Genomic DNA, 22,409 nt, shown 5'->3' with positions numbered 1-22,409 from the left:
GTGGTAAGGGACTCCGCATTATGTAACAGGTAAGCGTCTTGGTGGGTTAGGGCATTAAGATGCTGGTAGTCAACACCGAATCTCCAGGAGCCAGATTTCTTCTTGACCAGAATGACTGGGGCGGCCCAGGGGCTACTGCTCTCACGGACAATCCCTTTATCTAACATGCTTTACAACAAGGACCGCATTTACTTATAAAGTTTGGGTGGGACAGGTCATTATCTTTCTATCAAGGGGGGTGCATCACCCATAGGTATTGGATGTAGCACAGCACTAGTGCGCCCAAAGTACTCGTCGTATTAGGCAAAAACTTACTTCCATCTGGCCAAGAGCTGGTTGGTGCATTGTGGGATACCGCATGATGTCCCATCCTCCACAATCTCTTGGACTGCCCGTACTAATAATTCCAGTTCTCCATCCAACAGTTCCTGTTATTCAAGGTTAGTTAGTCTGGATTTGTTCAGTTGATATTTTACACACTTTGGCCGATGGATAACACTGGGGGATCTCGATAGGATACAGATGTCTGTCACGCAGGCGTATTGGGACCCTGTTGCTAGTAACGTCAACCACCACAAGGGCAACTTGGAAGGCCTCTCTGATCCTGAGGCTGAAGTTGTCGCAAATTAGCCTCGGCTAGAAATCCCATATGCAAACACATCTGTTTATGTTTTTTTAACCTTTTACAATGTTTTTTTCATGGTCCCTGACAAATAAATAATAAATAAACAAACAAACAAAAATAAATAAAGTGCTTCCCTAAACTAGGGATATATATTAGGTACTGGGTGAGATAATGCTGGATTAACTGCTTAACTCGACTGTGTACTTTATCACCTGAGAGCCTGTAGACTAAGCAAAAAATAAGTAGTGTCGCAGTAACTGACACTCTCAGTTCATGAGACTCTCGGGGTTACAAGCACACAGACAACAGGAACCTGAAGTCCAATAGCAGTTTTAAAAAAAAAATGGGAATAAAACTAAAGCCGGCAAAAAAGGAAGAAGCAGTGTCTTTCCTGTGTTCCCTGGCTTTCCAGCTCCAGCCATCACAGTTCCCCACCCAGATCCCACAGGTGGCATACATTGTCACACTGTCTGTGAGTACACAGACAAAGCACTTTCCTGGGCCACAGCCATCTGGAACCAGCAAACCCCGGCCTGCTTCAGCTACCAGGCTTTTGCTGAAGAGATGTGCCGAGTTTTTGACCACCCAGTCAGTGGGAGGGGGCGTCGACCGGGCTACTCCGGCTCAGCCAGGGGGTACAGAGTGTAACGGATTACGCCATCACATTCGGAACCCTCACAGTGGCGTCTGGATGGAACAGCGAGGCACTCATCGCGTCCTTCCAGGATGGTCTCGTTGATGGTGTCAAGGACAAGCTGGCATCCCGGGAGGCGCAGGATGACCTGGACACGCTCATCGAAACAGCTATTCGGGTGCACAACCGCCTCCGGGCGACGCTTCTTCTGGGCCGGGATGGCCACCGACAGCAACAACTGGACTAAAGACTGTGTGGAGTGTGCGGTAAGCAAGGCTGGCCCAGAGGTGAGAGCTCCCCTTCAATCCATATAAACCACTTACCCGTTTGATGTTGTGGGGTTGGACTATTTGTCATTAGGCAGACCAGGCGACATGTACCCCTACATCCTGGTTATTACTGACCTTTTCTCCCGTTAGCAGTACCCACCCGAGACCAATCCGCTGGCACTACCGTGAAGACCCTGTGGGGCGCATTCATCCAGACGTTCGGCTGCCCGGAGCGGATTTTGTCAGACAGAGGGGGAGCATTCGAGTCAGAACTGATGCAGCAGCTCTGTGCCCTGTATGGGTGTGTTAAGAGCCGGACCACCGCATACCATCCACAGGGTAATGGGGCTGTCGAGCGGTTCAACCAGACTTTGCTGTCCCTGCCGAGTTCCTTGCATACGGAGGAGCAGTCCCAGTGGTCAGCCAAGATGCCTGCGCTGGTACAGGTATATAATAGCACCATTCATAGTGCCACTGGGCTAACTCCCCATTTCGTGGTGTTTGGTAGGCATGCCAGACTCCCTGTGGATCTGTGTGTGGATGTTCGGCCTCCCCAGGAGCGCACCTCCCTAGATGGATGGGTCGCACATCACCACCGAGCCTTGACTGCCGCCTATCACCGGGTGCAAGCACGCACCCATCAGAGGCAGGCCTGGGACCAGGCACGCTACAACCGGAGGGCCCGGGCCACTGAATTACTGCCAGGGGAGCGGGTCCTAGTCCGAAATTTCGCCGTCGGGCTAGGGGCAAGCTGGAGCCTAGGTGGGTCCCCTCTGCTTTTGTGGTTCTTTCTCAGTTGCGTCCTGAGCAGCCAGTCTATCACATCCGGCCGGAGGGGAAGGAAGGGCCTGTCCGCACCATGCACTGGAACAATCTGTGTTCCTGCCCGACTGGTCTCCAGGGTCCTCCTCCGCCCCCGTTGAGACTCGCAGCTGGACCACCAAGGGAGGGAACAGACCCGCCACCCCGATGGCAAGGGATGGGAGTGCTGCCCCCTTCACCACGTCCAGAGCCTCATCTAGCCCCAGGCCCAGACAGACAGATTCCGGCCCCCGAGACTCAAGGAAATCTCCAACAAGATGAGGAGATACTGGGGGAAGGTGTGCCTCTGGTCAGGCGCTCGCAACGGTCCAATCACGGGGTACCTCCCCAAAGATATGAGTGAGTAGCGGTTGGGTCGGGACGACCACCATTTAAGTGGGGGGGAATTATGTCGTGTGGGCCCTGTGTAATGTTATTGGTTGACTGTCAATATTAGTATGCTAATTTATGCATGTTGATCTGTAATATGGGGGTGTGCTTCATGGACTATTTGGGACAGTGGAATCAATGTTTTTGCTGGTGGGTAGTTTTCCATATGGTTAGGCGCTAATCAGCACGACCCAGCTGATGACAACGAGACACAGCTGTTGCCAATGGGCAAGGACAACGGACGACCACCGATTGGTTACTTCGTAAACGGACGGTAAATAAGAGAGGCCGATTGGAACTCAATCGGGAGTTCCCTGCGAGCCGCCAGAGGAGGACGAGTTCCCTGCAAGCCGCTGGGATCGGCTACTCGGTGTGGACACGGACGCGACGTCGGACTGTTCCGACCCGGTCCTCTGCAGCGCGTTGACGGAGAAGACGAGTCGACGGAAGACATATGTTCTGTGATCTCAAGCACTTCCTAGAGGAACGGTGTTTTCTGGAATCCAGTAGCGCTTTTGTGTGAGTGGATCGACTTCGCGACACCTCTTGTGCCGGTTAGTCCCTGCCCTGGAGTAGGAGATAAAAAGGTTTCTCAAAACGGAGTTCTAAGAACTAGAAAAGTTCCTAGTTCCTTCACTGCGGACACAAAATAGGAAAAGTTCCTTCAAAACTTTCTTAGAACTATGAAAAGGTAACTACGATGAAAACGCCTTTGGTTGCTCTTGGTGTCAACCCTGGATTCCGCTTCTGTGTCCGCCAGTGCTGCAGTTCCCGCCTCGCGGTTTCCTGGGGTGCTTTACAGTATATGTGTGTTGTCCAATGCACAGCTAGAGTCTAATTGGCAGTCTTGCACTGTGTTTCCAAATCGACTTGATTATTTAGAGAGTCGCCCCACAGCTGTGCTAGGGAGAGTTAAAGGGCATCGCAAAATGACAACCAAAAAAATATTTTTTAAAACACAGGCAAAACAAAACCTCTCCCTGATTGCAGTCTGTGACGTGTTTTGTCCCGCCCTTGCTCTTCTGAAGCCAAATGACTTCTGGAGTTTGTTTGGAAGCCAGTTCATCCTCCGTTGTACTGCTTGCGACCTGTGTTGATTACTAAGGGAAAGTTACAATGTTGTGCAGGGTCACAAAGTAGCTTAAGTTGCTTCAGTGTCATCAACGTGATACTAGTAGATAGATAAACTTACAAACAAAGAGGCAGGTTGGTTTGTTACACGGCTATTTACTAAATAAAAGATGACGAAAGAGACAAAATATTGATGTGAAATTATTTTCTAACTAGTATGTCTAGTTTCATAACTTGTATACCTCGCACTGCGGCACACTAAGCGACTGCAAAGCTTCTGCAAAGAAACTAGTGTATAATAACATAGCTAGCACAACGTAGCAAACTATTCGCTTGAGAAAAAAAAAAATACTTAATTGCCCTACATATGACTTCAACATGTCAAACTGTACATTATGCAAATTCACCTCTTGGAATGGAAAGTCTTCCATTGTAGTTTCTATGTGGCGTCACAAGATGCTGCCGCTAGCTAGTGTTAGCATAAGCACGTAGGCAGAGTCATGTGAGGGATGTGAATGCAGCCAAGGAGAAGTGGTTGCCTGTGACAACCATCATTTTTTGTAAATAATTGACCGCTGATTGCTGTTACTTGACCAATCAGTATGGAGTATTCGACAGAGCTGTGTAATGAATAAGGAATAATTGAGTAATGGCAAACAGTTGGGTAAACACAATTTTGTTTCTTAGATGCACAGTAAAGTACAGTCATTTGGAAATTTGGACAAGAAATGACAAGACAAGCCATCTGGAACAATTACAAAAATGACTTTTGCAATTACTTTTCATAACAATAACAATAAATTCATTTCATTTTAGAAATATATATATGCAAGTTAGTTGTAATTACTACTTTATAGCATTTTCTATTTTAATAGTGTACAATTGAAAAATTCAGTTTAATAGATTACTTGTCTTTATTGAAATGCAGACAACATTTTATGGAATATTCACATTAATTTTTCATTAGAATTATTATAGAGTAATTTTTCAATACTGCAAACACTTTCTGCCTTTTCATTAAAGTTTTTTAAGTTTAGGTGTAAGGAAAATGTTTATACATGACGTTTAGCATATACATTTTTTTTAACTTTCAACTAAATCTTGTCATTTTTATAACTTACATGGTTGCACTGACTTACATTTTCAATAAGTTATGTTTCTATGAAATACAAAAAACATTGTGGTATTTCTGTGAGTAATTACCATTGCACAGCTTTTATTTTTTTCCAACGCCTTGCTGGATCTTTAACGCATCACTCAGTCGCACATTCCATTGGATTGTTCTCAACATGGTGACAAGTTTTCATGGATTATTTATTTTTGTATTTTTCATTAATCTGGCAAAGTTGATTGCTATTCATTGATAACAATAAGAAAATATTTTAAAAAACAACAACAAATGAGTGATAAACATTCTTCTCTCAAAGCGCAACAGTTTTATTGTCTTACACTACACCCACTCGCCTGAAAGTTCTGTTTTACTTGGTGAATGTTTGGTGAATTAATCAGACGTATACAAGTTAGTGCTCTTTCCCAAATGTTTATGTTTGCCTGGTGATTACGATCAGACCTGTTATTGCGTCGCTAGTTCAAACATCCCACGCAGAGTAAAGGGCAGCATTGCATCAACTCCCCCGTCCAATAGGAGTGATATAATAGTTTGATCAAGGTGGCCCTCGTGCTGTCAATAGTGATCCTCTAACCTGACAGTCAACCCTAGTCTCTGCTCTGATTTAAAAAAAGAAGAAAACCCTGCCACGTGGGAAGAAACCAGATAACTGTTCTCTTCTATAAAAGGGTGGGAAAGGTGTGGTTTTGAATGTGGTATTACTGGATTTTCACCATTGCTGAGTGGGTTGAAAATAGATTGCATTGATTATACCCGTCTGTCCTGCTGACACATTCCAATTAGTATGAACAGACTACTTGGCATCGTGAGTTATGCTGCAGGAGATACTACAAAATGAAATACAAGTAATAATCATACTAATAATAATAATAATAATAATAAAAAGGTTTGCTTTAAGCCCAAAAGTCAAAAGGCAATATAACAAACCTCAAACTAGAAGATAATTAGCAACACCAGCAAAAGGCAATGTCTTCTTTCTTTATTAATCTTTATTAAATATTTACTGTAATATCTACCTTCAGGACATAATACCAATTGGAACAATCAGGGTCCAGTGGTACCACGTCTGACTTTAGATCAGGCTTAAGACTTTCAAATGAACCGGTCTGAAATTAATAGTTTGCAGAATTTCCACTCCATCTTAACCCTCATCAATCGCTCTCTCCACTATAATAACTCAAATCAATTTAATTAAAATGTATATTCTACTAATTCAATCAATCTAATCTACTGATGACCTATCAATAGCTATAATCACTTTGTGATCTTTTCGCACAATTTCAACCTCACTTATTTTGTAAAGGACAAACATGTATATTCACTCAAGGCTCCAAAAACAAGATAAAAACACACACTCATAATCAGAACTGTTCTTAAATCAAGCCAAAACCAGATCGACTAGTAGTAGTTGATAGGTGCCCCGCAGCTGAATGCACCCCCTCATTGTCGCTGAGCAGTGTGTGTGTGTGTGTGTGTGTAAATGGTTGGGTGGGGTGTGGGTGGGTGGATGAGTGGGCGTAGTATAGTCCTTGGTCCTCCCTAAAACAGCCTACATAAGACAGAGCAATCCGGTGACACACCACAGCCACAGTCATGGATCTTCCGGCGTTCCAGGGGTGGAGATGGTTGCTCTTTGTCTGTCTGAGCTCGGTGCACATGGGCAGTGCAGCAGCACGACCGTAAGTCCACCGGGCATTATCCGACGTACCAGCAATACCACCTAACCCTAACCCTATACTCTAACCTAGCCCTAACCCTAACCTTAGCCCTAACTTAGCTCTAAACCCAACCCTAGCACTAACCGTTATTCTACTTATGTCTGGTTTCCTTCTTGTAAAACCAGCTATGTACGTGTATTGGGTTTGCAGGCAATACATGGTGGTCATCTCTTCTGTGCTGGAGGCCGGCTCCGAGAACAGGTTCTGCGCCAGCCTCCTGCAGCCCAACGAGACCCTGCTCATGACCGTCACCCTATTTGCCAAGGAAGGCAACATGACGCTGCTGCGGGAGACCACAGACACAGAGTTTCGCCGATGTGTTCAGTTCAAGGTTGGGTCCTCTTCCAAAGACCTTATTAAGAAGACTTTTCTTTCCTGTGGTTGACATATGGTGGGGGGGGGCTCTGTGCAATGGCTCACTTGGAGGGTTGTCGGGTAAACGTTGATCTCTTTACAGACGCCCGCTGTACTGAACAAGGAGGTGCAGAATCTGGAGGTGTTGGTCAAAGGCAAAGAATTTGAGTTGAGAGAGAACAGGAAAGTGATGATCAAAGCGTACCGCCCGCAGACGTTCATCCAAACGGACAAACCCATCTACCTCCCCGGGCAAACGGGTACGTCATCCCTGCCTGCGTGGGCCCGGGTTCTACTGTTAAAAAAAAATGAAAACTACTAGATGAATTAAATCCATTCAAAGACCATAACGTCGCTTGATTGGATCATGTCCATTGTTTTGACTGTTTATAATCTAGTAAAGGGAGAGTAGATAATGAGAGAGTAAATAAAGTGTGGATTTATTGTATGATTGTAATTTCAATGTATGCCTCGTTAGCCTGTGGGAAAATGTGTGTGGTGTAGAAATACATGTTCTACCAAAGTGCCAGTATGGATTATATGTCATTTCTCTTTACAGTGAAATTCAGAGTACTAACACTCGACAGCAAGTTCCGATCTGTTAATGAGCTGGTGAGTGCGATTTAGTTTGGACCTAATCTAAAGCCCTATATGCTGATATGCAGATGACACTTGTCTATCGCAACGCAATAGGCTCTAATTTCTTGAAGAAAAAAAAAACCATACTCCTACTACTACTTTGAAATGCTATGTGCTGCACAGGACTCAACCTAAGTTATATAATGGCAGAAATTGACGATCATGTGTTCTTCAATCTGGGTTTTGTGTTTGTTCAGGACAAACAGCTCAATGCTGAGGCCCCTGTTGCAGCACAGTGTCAATAGTCCATCGGTGGCTGCTTCAAAGTAAACCTTAATCTGCCCAGTTGAATGTTCACAACCTTTTTTAATGGTCAAAAAAAGAATAAAAAACTGAAGAAAACCTTTTAACTCTGGTTTCTAATAAAAGCTTATTCAGGACTTTTATTGATCAAGTTGATGATGAGGAATTCGATGATGAGGAATTTGGTGACTGCAAGGTCCAAAACATTTTAATCATTCTTTTTTTTTTAATAATAACATTTTAAAAAGTAAGGTGGTTTTACATTTTTAAGTCAAAGAGTTACAAGTTAAAATGGCTCTCAAATCATTGTCAGATTTACAAAACCAGACTGAGTTTTTGTAGAATATTAGAATATTGAGAAATTACAATTTGATTTGAAACACTATACATAAAATGAATATAATGTTCAGAAAATGATATTGCTCTAACCATCATATTTACATTTTTTTCCCCCCAGTACAAAACAATCACAGTTGAGGTAAGATGCCAATGCATTTCCGTAGTTTTTGGAAATTTCTGTCCTTTAAAATTCACAATGTAGTATTTTGCCTTGGAAAAAGTTCATGAAAAAGTGTGATGTAATTAGGTTATCATTAATTAACTGTGAAATCTAGATTTTAGTTAAAACTAAGCAAATATGTCACGTAGATAAAATAATGACCAGAATGACATAGAATGACTTAACATCGGGTTTCACCATATAAGTGAATTGTGAAAAACATTTTGCACTTTGCAAACACCATATAAAGGACGTTTTAAACTCTCATTCATAGAAAATGGGAAATGTCCAGCTGAGGAAACGTATTGCTGTTGTACTGGAACAAGCGAGCGCTCCCATTTTCCCTGACATATTTTGCGATTCCAAACTCTGTTGTGAAATGTAAGCAGTTCACCCACGGCCACTAGAGGGGAGGATCCCACTGTCGGATGCGATTACGGATTCGGTGTGAAGCGAGCTTTAGGCTAAACTCCTATGTTGTAATGTAATTAATTCCCGATAAACGTTTGGCCTCGATTTTATTTTCAACCAGTCCAATGCCGGCAACCGGATTGGACAGTGGCTCAACGCCACATCCGACGGGAAAATACTGCAGCTGTCCTACACACTGAACTCCGAGGCCCCCGTGGGGGTCTATCGCATCGACGTGTGGAACAGCGAAGGGACCAAATCTCTGCAGCACTTCAAAGTCGAGAAATACGGTATGTTGAGCTCCTCGTTTGATGAATTATTGTTTTACCGTCCATCGATAAGAAACACTCACGGCCTCGTGTTGTCTCTAGTTTTGCCGAGGTTCGAGGTGAAGGTGAAAGTGGCAGAGGAAATTAGTGTCGACCAAGAGGAAGTCAATGTGGAAGTGTGTGCGACGTGAGTCTCCTTTTGGCTCCCCTCCTACCTTTGTCTTGAGACTTAAATGTTAGAACTTAATCACATACAGTTTGAGGAATTTGGTAACTTGGATGTATTACTTTTAACCTCTATTGTCGATTGCTTGTTTTTTTCGATTTTATTTTATTGTTCATTTTAGGTATAGCTTATAGATTTTTTTCCTCGTCATGTGAGGTTTATTTGACTGTTTTTACTTTCCTAGGTTATAGTTATTGCTTATCATTAGGTCCATTGTATAATTGCCAAAGATACATAATTGTATTTATTTATTTTATTTGTTGGTAATTGTATATACTGTATTTAAATCTTTCCTGTCTTTGAGTTAATTTCTAGATTTGTTGTATATTGCTAATTCTTTCTTGTTTATTGTTTTATTTATTTTTATTGCTTTCTGTTTATATTTATGGTTTATTGTCATGGTTATTGTAATAGATAATTATTTTTTTTTTTCATTATTATTTGTTTATCTTAGGTTTCTTGTACATTCCCTATATTCTAGCTTTGTTGACGCCTATCGATATATGTAGTGATATATGGTCACTGGTACTAGCAGGTTTCAACCCAAAGGCACGACAATGAGACCGACCAAGTTGCAAGGAGAGTTCAGATTACTGAAGTCAACAGGCAAGGTCAAAACCAGGAGTTCAGTTACTCAGGCAAACAACTCTGACAAGGGGCGGGCAGGGAATCCCAGGTCCAGAAGGCAGACACCAGGGTCAAAAACAGGCTGGTCAGGAAAAATCAGGACCGACTAATGCTGGACAGCTTGGCGAAATACTCAAGACAATCTGGCGGCGAACAAAGCGAAGGGGACTGGTATATAAGCTGCGGGTGTAATGTGGGAATGTGGTGCAGGTGAGGCGATGGGCAGGGAAACTAGGAGACTGCATGGCAAGAGGGAGTGACAGGATCTGAAACGACACAAGAGTTGGTGACATGGCATAATAACAACCCCAAACCCAAACAAACCCCAAATGCAATGAAATGATAGTCAGGGGACTTTGTGACAATCTATGTTTCTCTCTCAAGCTATACCTATGGACAGCCTGTGCCAGCCACGGCTGAAGTGAAAGTCATGCGACCTATTGAGCGTTACACAGCGGTTCCACTCATAATAACACCCGAACACCCGGAGGGCATCCCCGCAATCGTATCCCCAAGCCTGAAGCAGGTTCAACAGGTAAGGTACCCGTATAAGTGGCTTCAATGGTCAAAAGATTTCCCTTTGAGATTTATTTTTTTACATTAGCTTTCGAAATATATTGTACTCAATAAACATATATCTAACACAAAAATAAAGCCTAGTGACAAAATCAATAGGGCTTGCATAAATGGTTCTCAACTTGGGGTATGGGAACCCTTCAAGAGATCCAAGGGGTCCCCCATGTTAGAGAATGTACAATAATAACTGTTTTGATCATAGTTTCACTGATATCTCTAACTATAGTATAGTTATAGTATAGTATACAAAATCCTATATAACAATAAAATATCTTCTCAGATCAGGGTTGCATAGGCAAAATATTAATATTATTATTATGTATATTAATAAATATTATAAAGTATAAACTGTTCAAATGGTTGTTCTGAGATGCTTTTAGAGGTGTTAATGTATGTGTTAATTAGCAGTCTCTTACAAATCGGAAGCGCTGGTAAAAAAATAAAAATAAATAAAAAAAAGCTTCACTTTATAATTGGCCATATCATTCATGATAACTTTGTTTTTATGATAACTTGCCAATTACTTTTTAAAACATTCTGATAATCTCTTAACATATTCAACTCCAATGTGGGAAAATATGGTCAAGATTTGTCATGGTATCATTTGTTTCATTGTAGTGCAAAACCAGGAAGGGGACTAAAAGAAAAACAAAAGGGGGCAGTGCCATAGAAAAAGAATGTTCAACAGTCTAAAAACCTAGAAATACAATACAAATGTACAAAATGTGCTCTATGCACCAGATAAAGATTTTTTTGGTATAAATACAAATAGAAATATGGATACGGTTGAATTATCTGTACATGTTAAATAAAATAATAATAATATGTAAATGTATATGTATATGTGTATAACAGTATGGACACGGCCAAAAATGGATGAGTTATACTATAGAATGTGGATCAGTTGGAGAAATGTTTTAATTGTGCAGTGACCCATGTAGGCATTCAATGTATTCTATTCTGACGGCGATGGGGTCCGATTTCTTTCTCCAACTTTGTGCAGCTGAACAACACAGGCTGTGCACCAATGACCTTCAGCATGTCACCATTCACCAAAACCCACAAGGTGCTGTCCAGTCAGCTCTCTGTGATGATCCTGGTGACGGAAGAGGGGACAGGTAATTCTCACGCTGCCATTGTGCTCCCGAACAGAGCACCATATTTGAACTGAACCGTGTCTTTCCTCCCATGCCAGGAATCGCCTACGAACAGGCAGCAAACATTCAGCTCTCTTACATGGTTGCCAGGCTGTCGTTTGTCGACACGCCCAAGGTCTACGAGGAGGGGCAGGTCCTGGAGGGGAAAGTGAGTGAAATTAGAGGGCCACTCGGAACGGCGGTTCTAACCACAGGCTCTGATGTCCCTGATGGATAATATTTGATGGATGCCTCCGCCAACAGGTCAAAGCGGTGTACTTCAACGACACGGCCATCCCCAACAAGGAGCTCTACCTGTTTGAGGGCGAGAGGTGGGGCGCCCGCCTCACGCAGAACCTCACCACGGACGCCAGCGGTGTGGCCACTTTCTCGCTCAACACCACCGAGTTCGGAGGCACCCTCCGTCTCACCGTGAGTCAAACAAGCGCAAAATAATTTTGTTCCCTGGGTGTAGCTGATCTGACGGGCCGTTTTCATGTCCTCAGATCAGCAGCAAACCGCTGTTGGAATTCCATCCCTATAAAACGCCGCACTACAACACCGGGGAGCACACCATCTCCCTGATCGAGCCCATCACGGTCGACACCAAAACGGCCAGCTCCTTGGAGGTGCAGAAGAGGGAGAAGCCCCTGCCCTGCGACACTGACGAGCACATCACAGTCAAGTACACGTTCGTCGGCGAAGCCAAGGGCCCGGTGGATGTGATGTACCTGGTGAGGAAGACTGGTTTGCTGGCGCTTAAACGCAGTCCAAATACAGACAACATAGATAGAAAGTCTTATATCTGGGGGGGGGGGGTCACTTGCAAGAAAAGAGCTTTACATAAAATGTCATCAAACTTTTACTAAAATAAAATATAAAATGACATTTCTCATGTGAACGATATCGATATTAATGTATTAGATAGCCACTATAGTGCACAATTTACCTATACAATATACCACATTTTATCAAAATTATTACATTTATTCCTTAAATGTCTATTAAAATGACAGTTAGGTACTCAAAGCTGATTTCAATAGAATATTATCAGAGCCACATTTGACTGGAGGGGGGAGTTAGAAGACAATACACAAACTGACGAGACGCAAAGAGCAGTTGCAACTTGTAGCCGCTAGGGGGCACTGATGCGCAGCGTTATCGTGTGGTCTTCCATATGAAAGGTGTTAAAGCAGGAATCCAATTCTGCCATAGCCTGTCTATATAACATCATTTAGGAGACTAGTTTGTTTGAAAAGAAACAAAAAAACCCCACTGTTCATTCCTTTAGGTCTTATCCAGAGGGGCCATTGTCAAACAAGGATTTGTAAAGATTGAAAATCAAGATGGTCCAGGTGGGTACAGCGTTTCTATTTTATGTTATGAGAAATTAAATAATTAAAACCATAAAAAAAAAAATTCAATTTCTCATTTTAATTAAATTGCTTGTTTAATATTTCATATCATACATTTGATTAACAATATATACAATTGAATATATATATTTATACATCAGAAATAACTATTTGAAAATGTAATACTTGACTTTAGAAAATAATCTTAAAAATATTAGGAAATATTGGAAAAGGAGAGCGATAGATAAAATACATTTTTGATAAAGATTATTTTGTGTTGCGTCAGTAATTAATGCACTCAGTACAAATAGAAACAACTATAGAAGAGGAGTTGATATCCAAAATAAAGTTGCAGAAATCAGAAATAAAGATTTTGATATTGACAAACAAATGTTATGTTTGACAGCCAAAACACAAAAAATGAGACACTTCACGAGTGCATTGGACATTTTCAGGTGCTTGACCACGCCCCTTGGTCCGCTATATCAACAATAGGGATTTTAAATTGAATTTGTGGAAGTTAATTCTGATCGGTGAAACAAGCTTACATCGAATGACCATTTCAGTGACCACGGGTGAGATGTCCTTCAAGCTCCGAGTGTCTCCAGAGATGGCGCCCTTGGTCCAGGTCGTGGCCTACGCCCTCCTCCCCAGCGAGAACGTTGTTGCCCACGCCGTTGACTTCGACACCGACAAATGCTTCGTCCACAAGGTCTGCGTGGACAGCGGGGTTCAGGAGTTCAGGACCATAGGTCACACCTCTCAATTTGATGCTTTTTCACGGTGGCACTGTGTGCATGTGCGCGTTATAGGTGTCGGTGGAGTTTTCTCCCGACAGCGCGGTCCCAGGAGAGAAGAACACGCTCCATGTGTCAGCTGAGCCGGGCTCTCTGTGCGGCGTCAGTGCCGTCGACCAGAGCGTTCTCATCAAGGCGCCAGGGAAGAAGCTGGACACAGACAAGGTAAACTTTGAACCATTCCATTATGCCTACGTCGTAATAGAACCCGTCCCAAATGATGAAAAGTATTAAAGGATTTGTTTGCTATTCAAGCCAGACCTACTGTATGCTAGAATAGATATGGCCAAAGAAACTCAGTTTGGGAAGTGCAGTCAATAAAACTGCGAAAAAAAAACTGGTGCGACATATTAAGACTCCTGTTTTTGCGTAAAGGAGATGAGGTGTCTGGAAGGTTTGAGGTGAATAGGTCACTGAGCTCCCAAAGCTGAGATATAGTGCGGTAATAATATTAACGTATGTTACTGTAGATTTATTGCCTCTATGTCATACGGAGAACGAATACAACATGTCTATTCAGAGGCCCTCTGGAAAAGGGAATTGTGTTGATTCTTCCAGCTTGACCAGAGGAGGAAATGTTTAGATTTATGGCAAGACAGAGGCTGAGCGGGCACCTATGGGTTGGAACCAGATGTAGTATGTTATCTCTGTACAGCTTTAAAAGCGAGTGCCGAGCGTCCCTTGGCAGAGAATATATCCGGCTCCCGTTCTCTCCCAGGCCGTCCATGGCAAGTCTGGTTTGATGCTGATTTGTGTAATAAAACTATTATTTTTATCAAGTCAGCGTCAGCGGTCACTCCTTCTTCATCAACACATCAAATTCATCCAGAAACTACAAAGTTTCAACAGGTTTTTCAAAGGCTACAATGTTTGCCCCATTGGACTGCATTTAAGCACAGTGGGAAGCTGCAGCAGAGTGCTAAGTATCTCCGTAGTGAAGCTCAACTTACCGCTGTTCAATCGCCTCTTTGAAAACGTAAAACTCACAATATAATCAGAAAGTCATGTATACTATTATATTAAAATGGTTGCAAACTTCTGCAACTTTTGATTAGAAACAGGAAGTTGTGTCACCTCCTACTGGAATCCTAGTGTCACTTACATTCTGCTGTTCCCCTCGCCTGTTTTTGAGTTAAGTCCACAAAAAGTAGTGGCAATTTCTACATTTTTCACTTGAACCGCTCTGCTCTTCTCTTTCTTTCATTTTAAACAAACCTTTCAAAGGTATTTGAGTTGCTGCCAGTCAAGAAACTATATGGTTATCCATACGAAGTCAGCGACGCGGAGTCCTGTCTGCGAGTGAGGACGAGAAGATACGTGATTCCGTATCCAGGACACGACGACAGCAATGCCTATGCAGTCTTTGAGGTACTTTTCATTTGACATTTTCAGAACCATTTTGTTTTCTTCTATATTGTTGAGAAATAATGGCATGCATGTGATACAATGAGCAATTATACATCTTTTTGGTTTTGTCCAGTCAGCGGGGTTGAAGATGTTCACTAACATGATTCTGAAGGCCCCTCACTGCCTCATGTTCAAGGGAAGACGCTACTACTATGACCGCGCCGGTAAGATCTCTTGAGCATTACTGTCTGACTGTGATCAGTTCGCTGTTCCCTGATCGCTGCTAGCTTCCATTGGATTAAATAGTCTTTTGTTTTTAGTTGTCGCTCGCGGTGGATATCCTTATCCAATGGCAGTGGAAATGTCAAGAATGAATTCGCCAAGAGTGGGCATGGACTTTGTTGCTGCAGCTGACTACCATCCCCCACCGGTGATAGAGACAGTTCGCACCTTCTTTCCTGAGACTTGGATCTGGGATCTGGTGGAAATAGGGTGAGTGGGCTGCCATGCTACAACAGTTAACAGCTCAGACAACTAATCTGCAGTAACCGTTGATTCTGCTCTCCAAGTGTTTTTTTGTTTTCAGGGTGCTTTTGTGCTGTAATTAAGGCCTATATAAATAAACAGAGGCTTGACTTGTGTGTTGTGTCATTGTGTCTCCTGTTGTTAACACAGAGAGTCCGGAGCAAACAATGTGGCCCTCACTGTCCCTGACACCATAACCACCTGGGAGACGGAGGCCTTCTGCCTGTCCCAGAAAGGCTTTGGCCTGGCCCCCCGCAAAGAGATCAAGGTCTTCCAGCCCTTCTTCCTGGAGCTCAGCCTTCCCTACTCCATCATCCGAGGAGAGCACTTTGAACTGAAGGCCACCGTCTTCAACTACCTTTCCAGCTGCATCATGGTGAGCGTCGCTCCAGAATTTTGCCATTTTTCTCCCTTACTTATCTGAGTCGATGCCACACAATTGGTGCATTCACTATGTTTGCGATCCCCTGAATGACGCAAACTGGGTCGCATGAAGAAATGGAAATTATGTCGACACCTCAAGTCAACGTATCATCTTATCCTGGTTATTTGTCTTATTCAGATTTTCTGTTTGCATGTAAACGTACTGAAGTTTTCCCCTCTTAATCCATTTTGTGATGCTGATATACCTATTTTCTAATCCCCCCCTCATGACAGGTCACCGTGAGCCCGGCCCTCAACACAGACTACACCCTCACGCTTCTCTCCGAGGACCAGGTCTCATCCTGCCTGTGCGCCAACAGCCGCAAGGTCCTGCGCTGGAAGATGACCCCCTCCGCTATAGGTGGGCGTGGAAGGATGGATTTATTGATTTTATTTTGGGTCGTGTTTTTTTGGTTTCTTTTTTAGAGCAGACGGTCTGACCGCGTTATTTTCCCTTTTGTTTCGCCACTGTCTAATTTCTCTCCAAAGGGGTTGTGAATGTGACGATGGTCGCCGAGGCGGTGACGTCCCACACCTCGTGCGACAACGAGATCGTGAGCGTGCCGCAGAGAGGCCGCGTCGATGTGGTCACCCGCTCTCTCATCGTCAAGGTGAGCTCTTGGCGGGTGATAACAGCGATGATAGCGGTTTGACATTCATGGGAGGGAGGCGGACGTCAGATTTCCTGTTGGAAGATTTGGCAACTTTGATTTTGTGTGAATTGCTCCTCCCTCTTCTTCTTCTTCTCAGTCTGAGGGAATAGAGAAGGTGGAGACGCACAACTTATTGCTTTGTCCAAAAGGTCAGTATGGGGCCAGAACAGCATTTTTTAACCGTTGTCTATTTCAACCTGGTGTGAAAGTTTGCCAGGTGTACCGTAAAGATTTGTCAAATTTTGCTTAAATTTAGCCAGAATAGAAGCCAGTGTTGCCAGGTGTATGATAATCATTTGTACGATAATTTAGCACTTTGTACGATGTACAATCAATAATTCTATAAAATCCTAAATGTGCGATAATTTCGACTTTGTTTCAGATTTTGTTTTTTTCATAATAGTGAAATGGTATGCAGCCTATTTGGAACCAGCCTGGTTATTCATCTTACACTAACTATGTCAATAATGTATGATGGAAAAATTACCAAGATTCTGCCATAAATGAGCCAATCACTCGTCTCTGGGGGTGATTGGATCCATAAATTATCTATAATGTTCCATTATCACGTTACTCAGGGGTCCTCGGTACAGAATCATCTACTTGCAAATGCAGTTCGGTGAATTGATTGCGCGATAGTTTGCCATGAAATGCAATATTTCTGGAATCCTTGGTTAATCGTTGTCTGGCAACACTGCTCTGAGATTATCAGAACAAGCTGAAGTTTCACTCTGAAAGTTATCAGTGATGAAAGGTTTGACTAATTTGGTCAGCTTATATTTAGGCTAATATTTACCCACTGACTCACTCACATACTGTGTACGTGTAGAATAATTTATCTTTGATTCTTTATTCATATCTTCTGGATACTTTAGAAGTGTGTGTCATAATTATGGTATACTTTTATGTTCCTTTTATCGTGCTAATATATATGATATATTTTTTCCTATTCAGGAGAAGCTTTAAAGGAGGAAATCGAGCTGAGGCCACCTGAGAATGTGATCGCTGGCTCTGCTCGCGCTTCCCTTTCCGTACTGGGTAAACTCAGCTCCATTACATGTTCCAGGGAATCATTATAGTATAAAGTATAGTATAGCATTATGCTATATAGTAAACTATATATATATATGTGTGTGTGTGTGTGTGTATGTACGCCTACAAGAGCCTACGGGGCCACGCCCATTTTGCTGTCTTGGTTTGCAATGCTCTGTCGTTGTGTGTCCGTAGGAGACATCTTGGGCCGAGCCCTCAAGAACCTGAACGGATTGCTCAGGATGCCGTACGGCTGTGGCGAACAGAACATGGCTCTTCTGGCCCCAAATATTTACATCCTGGAATACCTGACCAACACAGAGCAACTGACAACAGAGATCAACAAAAAAGCCACACAGTTCCTGAGCAGCGGTGAATATCTAGTACTAGATTTAGCGGGGACATGGATGTAAAACAAGGCTGTGAATCATAACATTATTATTATTATTATTATTATTATTATTATTATTATTATTATTATTATTATTATTATTTCAATATTTTTTATATTTAAAATTGTATTTAAATATATTTTGTTAGTATAAATATATAAATTATATATATATATATATATATATATATATATATATATATATATATATATATATAGTATAATTATACAATTATTATTCATTACAATATTTTTATTATTAATATAAAACTGTAAAAAAAAAAAGGATGTAAGTTTTCTGTTATTTGTTTTTTATTTGTTTATCCCCTTTTTGTATTTAGACCCCTTTAAGCTCACCCACTTGTGAGAAATCTGTGCGATTTGTCTATAATAACCACATTTTCCAACCATACACAGGCTACCAGAGGCAGCTGAACTACAGGCACAATGGGGCTTACAGCACTTTTGGAACAGGACCTGGCAACACTTGGTGAGGAAACTATTATTAAATTGTATTCACGTGTACTTTTATTCACAACTCCATCTTCATTGACGAGGACTGACCTCCTGCCTTTTCTCTCAGGTTGACGGCGTTTGTGCTCCGATCCTTCGTCAAAGCCATGTCTTTCGTCTACATCGACCCGGCCGTTATCGACGAAGCAAAGACCTGGCTGCAGAGCAAGCAAATTCCCAACGGCTGCTTCCAAAGTTTGGGAGGTCTCTTCAACAACAGGATGAAGGTACGGGGCGGATGGATCCACGTTTGTTGGATCGATGCAACTAATTCCATTTGGAAGTGTGTTTATTTTTAATTAATCTGAAATGCATGCATTATTTTTCCCTCCACAGGGTGGAGTGTCAGATGAGACGACGCTCAGTGCTTATGTGACTGCCGCTTTGTTGGAGACCAACATGTCGGTGTCGGTAAGTAGACCGGCTTAGTACCAAGGCCGCTTGTCCAAATGATGCATGTCGAAAGTCATTTTGAGAGCTTACCATTTCATCTCAATTGCAGGAACCCACACTGAAAAACAGCCTGTCCTGCTTGAAGGACTCCCTGGGCAACCTGACCAATACCTACTCGACTGCCCTGCTGGCGTACGTCTTTACCCTGGCAGGGGACATGGAGACGCGTGCCTTGCTGCTGCAGCACCTGGAGAAGGAGGCAGTGAGAGAAGGTTAGACAAAGTCGCCGAGTCCAATTATTAAGGATGTTGAGTTATATGTATAAAATCCTGGGACGTGTCTTCGGCCCTGGGTAAAGAGATTTATTTTGAAAATCTTCTGTCTTCTGGAAGGTTGTCCTTTGATGGAAAGTTCAGTCGGAATGAAGCTTTCCAAAATAAAATGTGTTCCTTAGGAGGTGTCGTTTACTGGGCGCAGACCAGAGGGAGATCCATTTCTCTGTCCGTGGAGATCAGCTCCTACGTGCTCCTGGCTACGCTTGGTGCTTCGCCGACTAACCAAGACCTGGGCTATGCATCCCGCATTGTCAGGTGGCTGACCACCCAGCAGAACTCGTACGGAGGCTTCTCCTCCACGCAGGTAGGTCCCAAACATTGTCCCTGGCATTGACCTGGAGAGGTTTTCCAGGATGACCAATAGAAGGAGTTAAAGATGTAGTCCATTTGCAATTTGGGGAAATGGTTTGGTTGGATTTACCGAGGGCTTCGGCAACGACGCTTAGAAATGGCATGTAGGGGTTCCTTGTACAGTGGTTCCCAACTTTTTTGTTTGCCCTGGCAACACTTTTTGCAATGAAATAATCCCACGCCCCACCACTATCGTATCAACCACTTGAATCACAAGACACACTAGAAACATGTATATTAATATTTTAGAGCAACCGACTTTTTTCAGCTTTGCCCCATAACTCAAGAAATATTAATGCTACAGACGACGAACAGAGGGCTGCTATTCTGATGAATGCGATGATGAATTAAAACAGATTTGCAATTTATTTTGATCTTGCAACACAAGAGCCATTCGGCACAGTGGTTGAGAAACACTGCCCCGGTTGGTAATTTTTCTCCCATGGAGCACCGCACCCGGTAATTACGAAGGCCCATGAGGCCTGTGGTTGAATCCTGTGGCCATATGACTTAATGACATCCAAACTTGATGGCTCTATTTGCAGGACACGGTGGTGGCTCTCCAGGCCCTGGCCCACTACTCCACGCTGGTTTACAAATCGGCCGGCGCCAGCATAGTGACAGTTCAGTTCCCCAGCGGCCAGACGACGTTCGAGGTGAACCAAAACAACAAACTCCTTTACCAGGAGAGGGAGCTGAAGGACGTCATGGGGAAATACAGTCTGGAGGTGAAGGGCAGCACCTGTACCTCCATGCAGGTGAGTGGACCCCTCCACCCCCCTTGTATCTGACAAACAGATACAAATGAACGAATACCCGTCTACTCATTTGTCTTTTAAAACTGCCCAATTGTGCTTATTTTTTTCCACACAGTTGTCCCTTTTCTACAACATTCCAACTCCAACCAAGCAATCGGCTTTCAACATCCAGGTCACCGTAGACTCAGAGTGCAACTCCAACTCCCTGAGACCTAAACTGACCTTGAAACTTCAGTCCAGGTAAGGATCTGTCGGCTGTGAGGTTTAGGATACTCACCTTCTGCCCCCCTTTCCTCATAGAGGATGAGTCATTTATTTATTTATTTATTGTGTAAGCCATGGCAGATTCATGAAAAATGTATTGCAGCACAGTTTTTTTTAACCATTGTAAATATTTTCCATCTTCCACTTAAAATAGCAAAAGATATGGAAATTAGCTCTTGCTGTTAAAAAATTACAAAATTGCAAGGCTGCACTAATTCATCAGCTCCTGCAGAACAGAAGCTCTGTGTTCATCGGAACAAGCTGAAGTCTTACACTGAAAGTGAGAACTATGGGTAGTGAGGAAAGGTTATACTTTTTTTTGCGATTCAGTAATTGATGAGTCACTGAGTAAAGAGTCTTGCATCGCCAACTATTAGTAGGCCATAATCGTAAGCACAGTTCTCTGTGTTTGTTGTGTTTTAGTGCTCAACAGGATAGGGGTGTGGGGTGAGATGATTCCATTGTAAAAAGTGTGCGTCGTTAAACTTTGTTGGTTCCATTACAGCTATACTGGATCATCCCTGATTCCATTCTCCAACATGGTGATTGTGGATATAAAAATGCTCTCAGGATTCGTCCCCGACCCAGAGTCTTTGACAGCGGTGAGCAACCCTCAAAGGACATTCCTCTTAATGGCACAAGTCATTTTTATATTTTACATTTTATACTATCGAGGCTAATGAATATGTTACGTTACAGCTCAAGTCGGCCCTGCTGGTGAACCGCGTCGAGCAGGATGGGGATCACGTCATCATGTACCTTGAGAAGGTAAGGGGGATAGGAATGGAATCGGCGTTCACAACAGTCGTCATCATCCGTTACTGATGGAGTCCTGTATGTTTTGAGTTTCTTTTCTTCTGTTGACAGTTACCCAGGGGCATCCCCGTATTTCACAACTTGAAAATTGTACAGGACATCAGTGTGCAAGACCTGAAACCCGCTGTGGTCAAGATCTACGACTATTACCAGACAAGTAAATAGATTTCAGAGTTTATCGCTTTTCTCGAGGGAAATTACCTGCAGCTCCAGACAAATGCAAATATGCATTTTTTATATATATCTACTGGACATTTCTTCTTCTGGTCAAAAACATATTATTTGTCCACACAGGTGACCAAGCTGAGACGGAATACACCCATTCCTGTGCTTCAGGTATCTGTTCAGACATTTTGTCTTTTAAATTGTCACCAGTTCAACAATGTGGCTTTTATCTTTCTGCTATCTATCAAAACTAACAATAATAACAACAACAACAACAACAACAATAATAAAAGTATTATGATGATAATTATTATTTATAATAACTATATATTTTTTTATTATTAAAAGGTATTATTAATAACAATGTATTATTGTTGTTGTTTTTGTTCTAAGAACAGAAATAATATAATAACAATGGCAATAATACATTTTTTATATTTTAATTTCATATTATTTATAATAAATTATTACTATTGTTTTATATCATTAGAATTATTATCATTAAAATTAATTGGGTCCTCAAAGTGCAAGTGTGGGCAGGATCCAAAAAATTGGCTTGAAGGGGTTTGCAAAAGTGCTTTTTTTAAACATGAAATACAAGGATTTGCCACGCCCACACCATGCGGCGAAAACAAAATCTTTTAATAACTTTTTATCGTGAAGGTCTCTTGTAG

The 22,409-nt window shown here is 42.5% G+C and overlaps 1 protein-coding gene across 1 annotated transcript; it reads left to right on the top strand.

Moving 5' to 3' along the window:
* Nucleotides 1–2,607: 2,607 nt before the first annotated feature.
* LOC307234894 (alpha-2-macroglobulin-like) lies at nt 2,608–22,409 on the top strand (the record flags this gene model as incomplete). Its single annotated transcript, XM_080006760.1, has 37 exons — nt 2,608–2,689; nt 2,894–2,993; nt 6,788–6,968; nt 7,095–7,251; nt 7,551–7,603; nt 8,905–9,073; nt 9,155–9,239; nt 10,290–10,440; nt 11,485–11,599; nt 11,677–11,786; nt 11,882–12,049; nt 12,124–12,351; nt 12,909–12,972; nt 13,539–13,684; nt 13,785–13,934; nt 14,994–15,137; nt 15,250–15,340; nt 15,527–15,608; nt 15,792–16,017; nt 16,299–16,425; nt 16,554–16,675; nt 16,815–16,866; nt 17,672–17,755; nt 17,945–18,121; nt 18,558–18,630; nt 18,724–18,880; nt 18,990–19,064; nt 19,156–19,318; nt 19,501–19,685; nt 20,278–20,490; nt 20,606–20,730; nt 21,178–21,201; nt 21,260–21,356; nt 21,454–21,522; nt 21,622–21,727; nt 21,865–21,906; nt 22,399–22,409. The coding sequence occupies 37 exons, from the start codon at nt 2,608–2,610 to the stop codon at nt 22,407–22,409; spliced, it is 4,404 nt and encodes a 1,467-aa protein (XP_079862886.1).

The sequence above is a fragment of the Zeus faber genome, assembly GCF_960531495.2.
Source record: "Zeus faber genome assembly, chromosome: 9".
NCBI classification, from domain to species: Eukaryota; Metazoa; Chordata; class Actinopteri; order Zeiformes; family Zeidae; genus Zeus; species Zeus faber.
The sequence above is the reverse complement of the archived record's forward strand: the minus strand, read 5'-3'. Positions and strand labels throughout refer to the sequence as shown.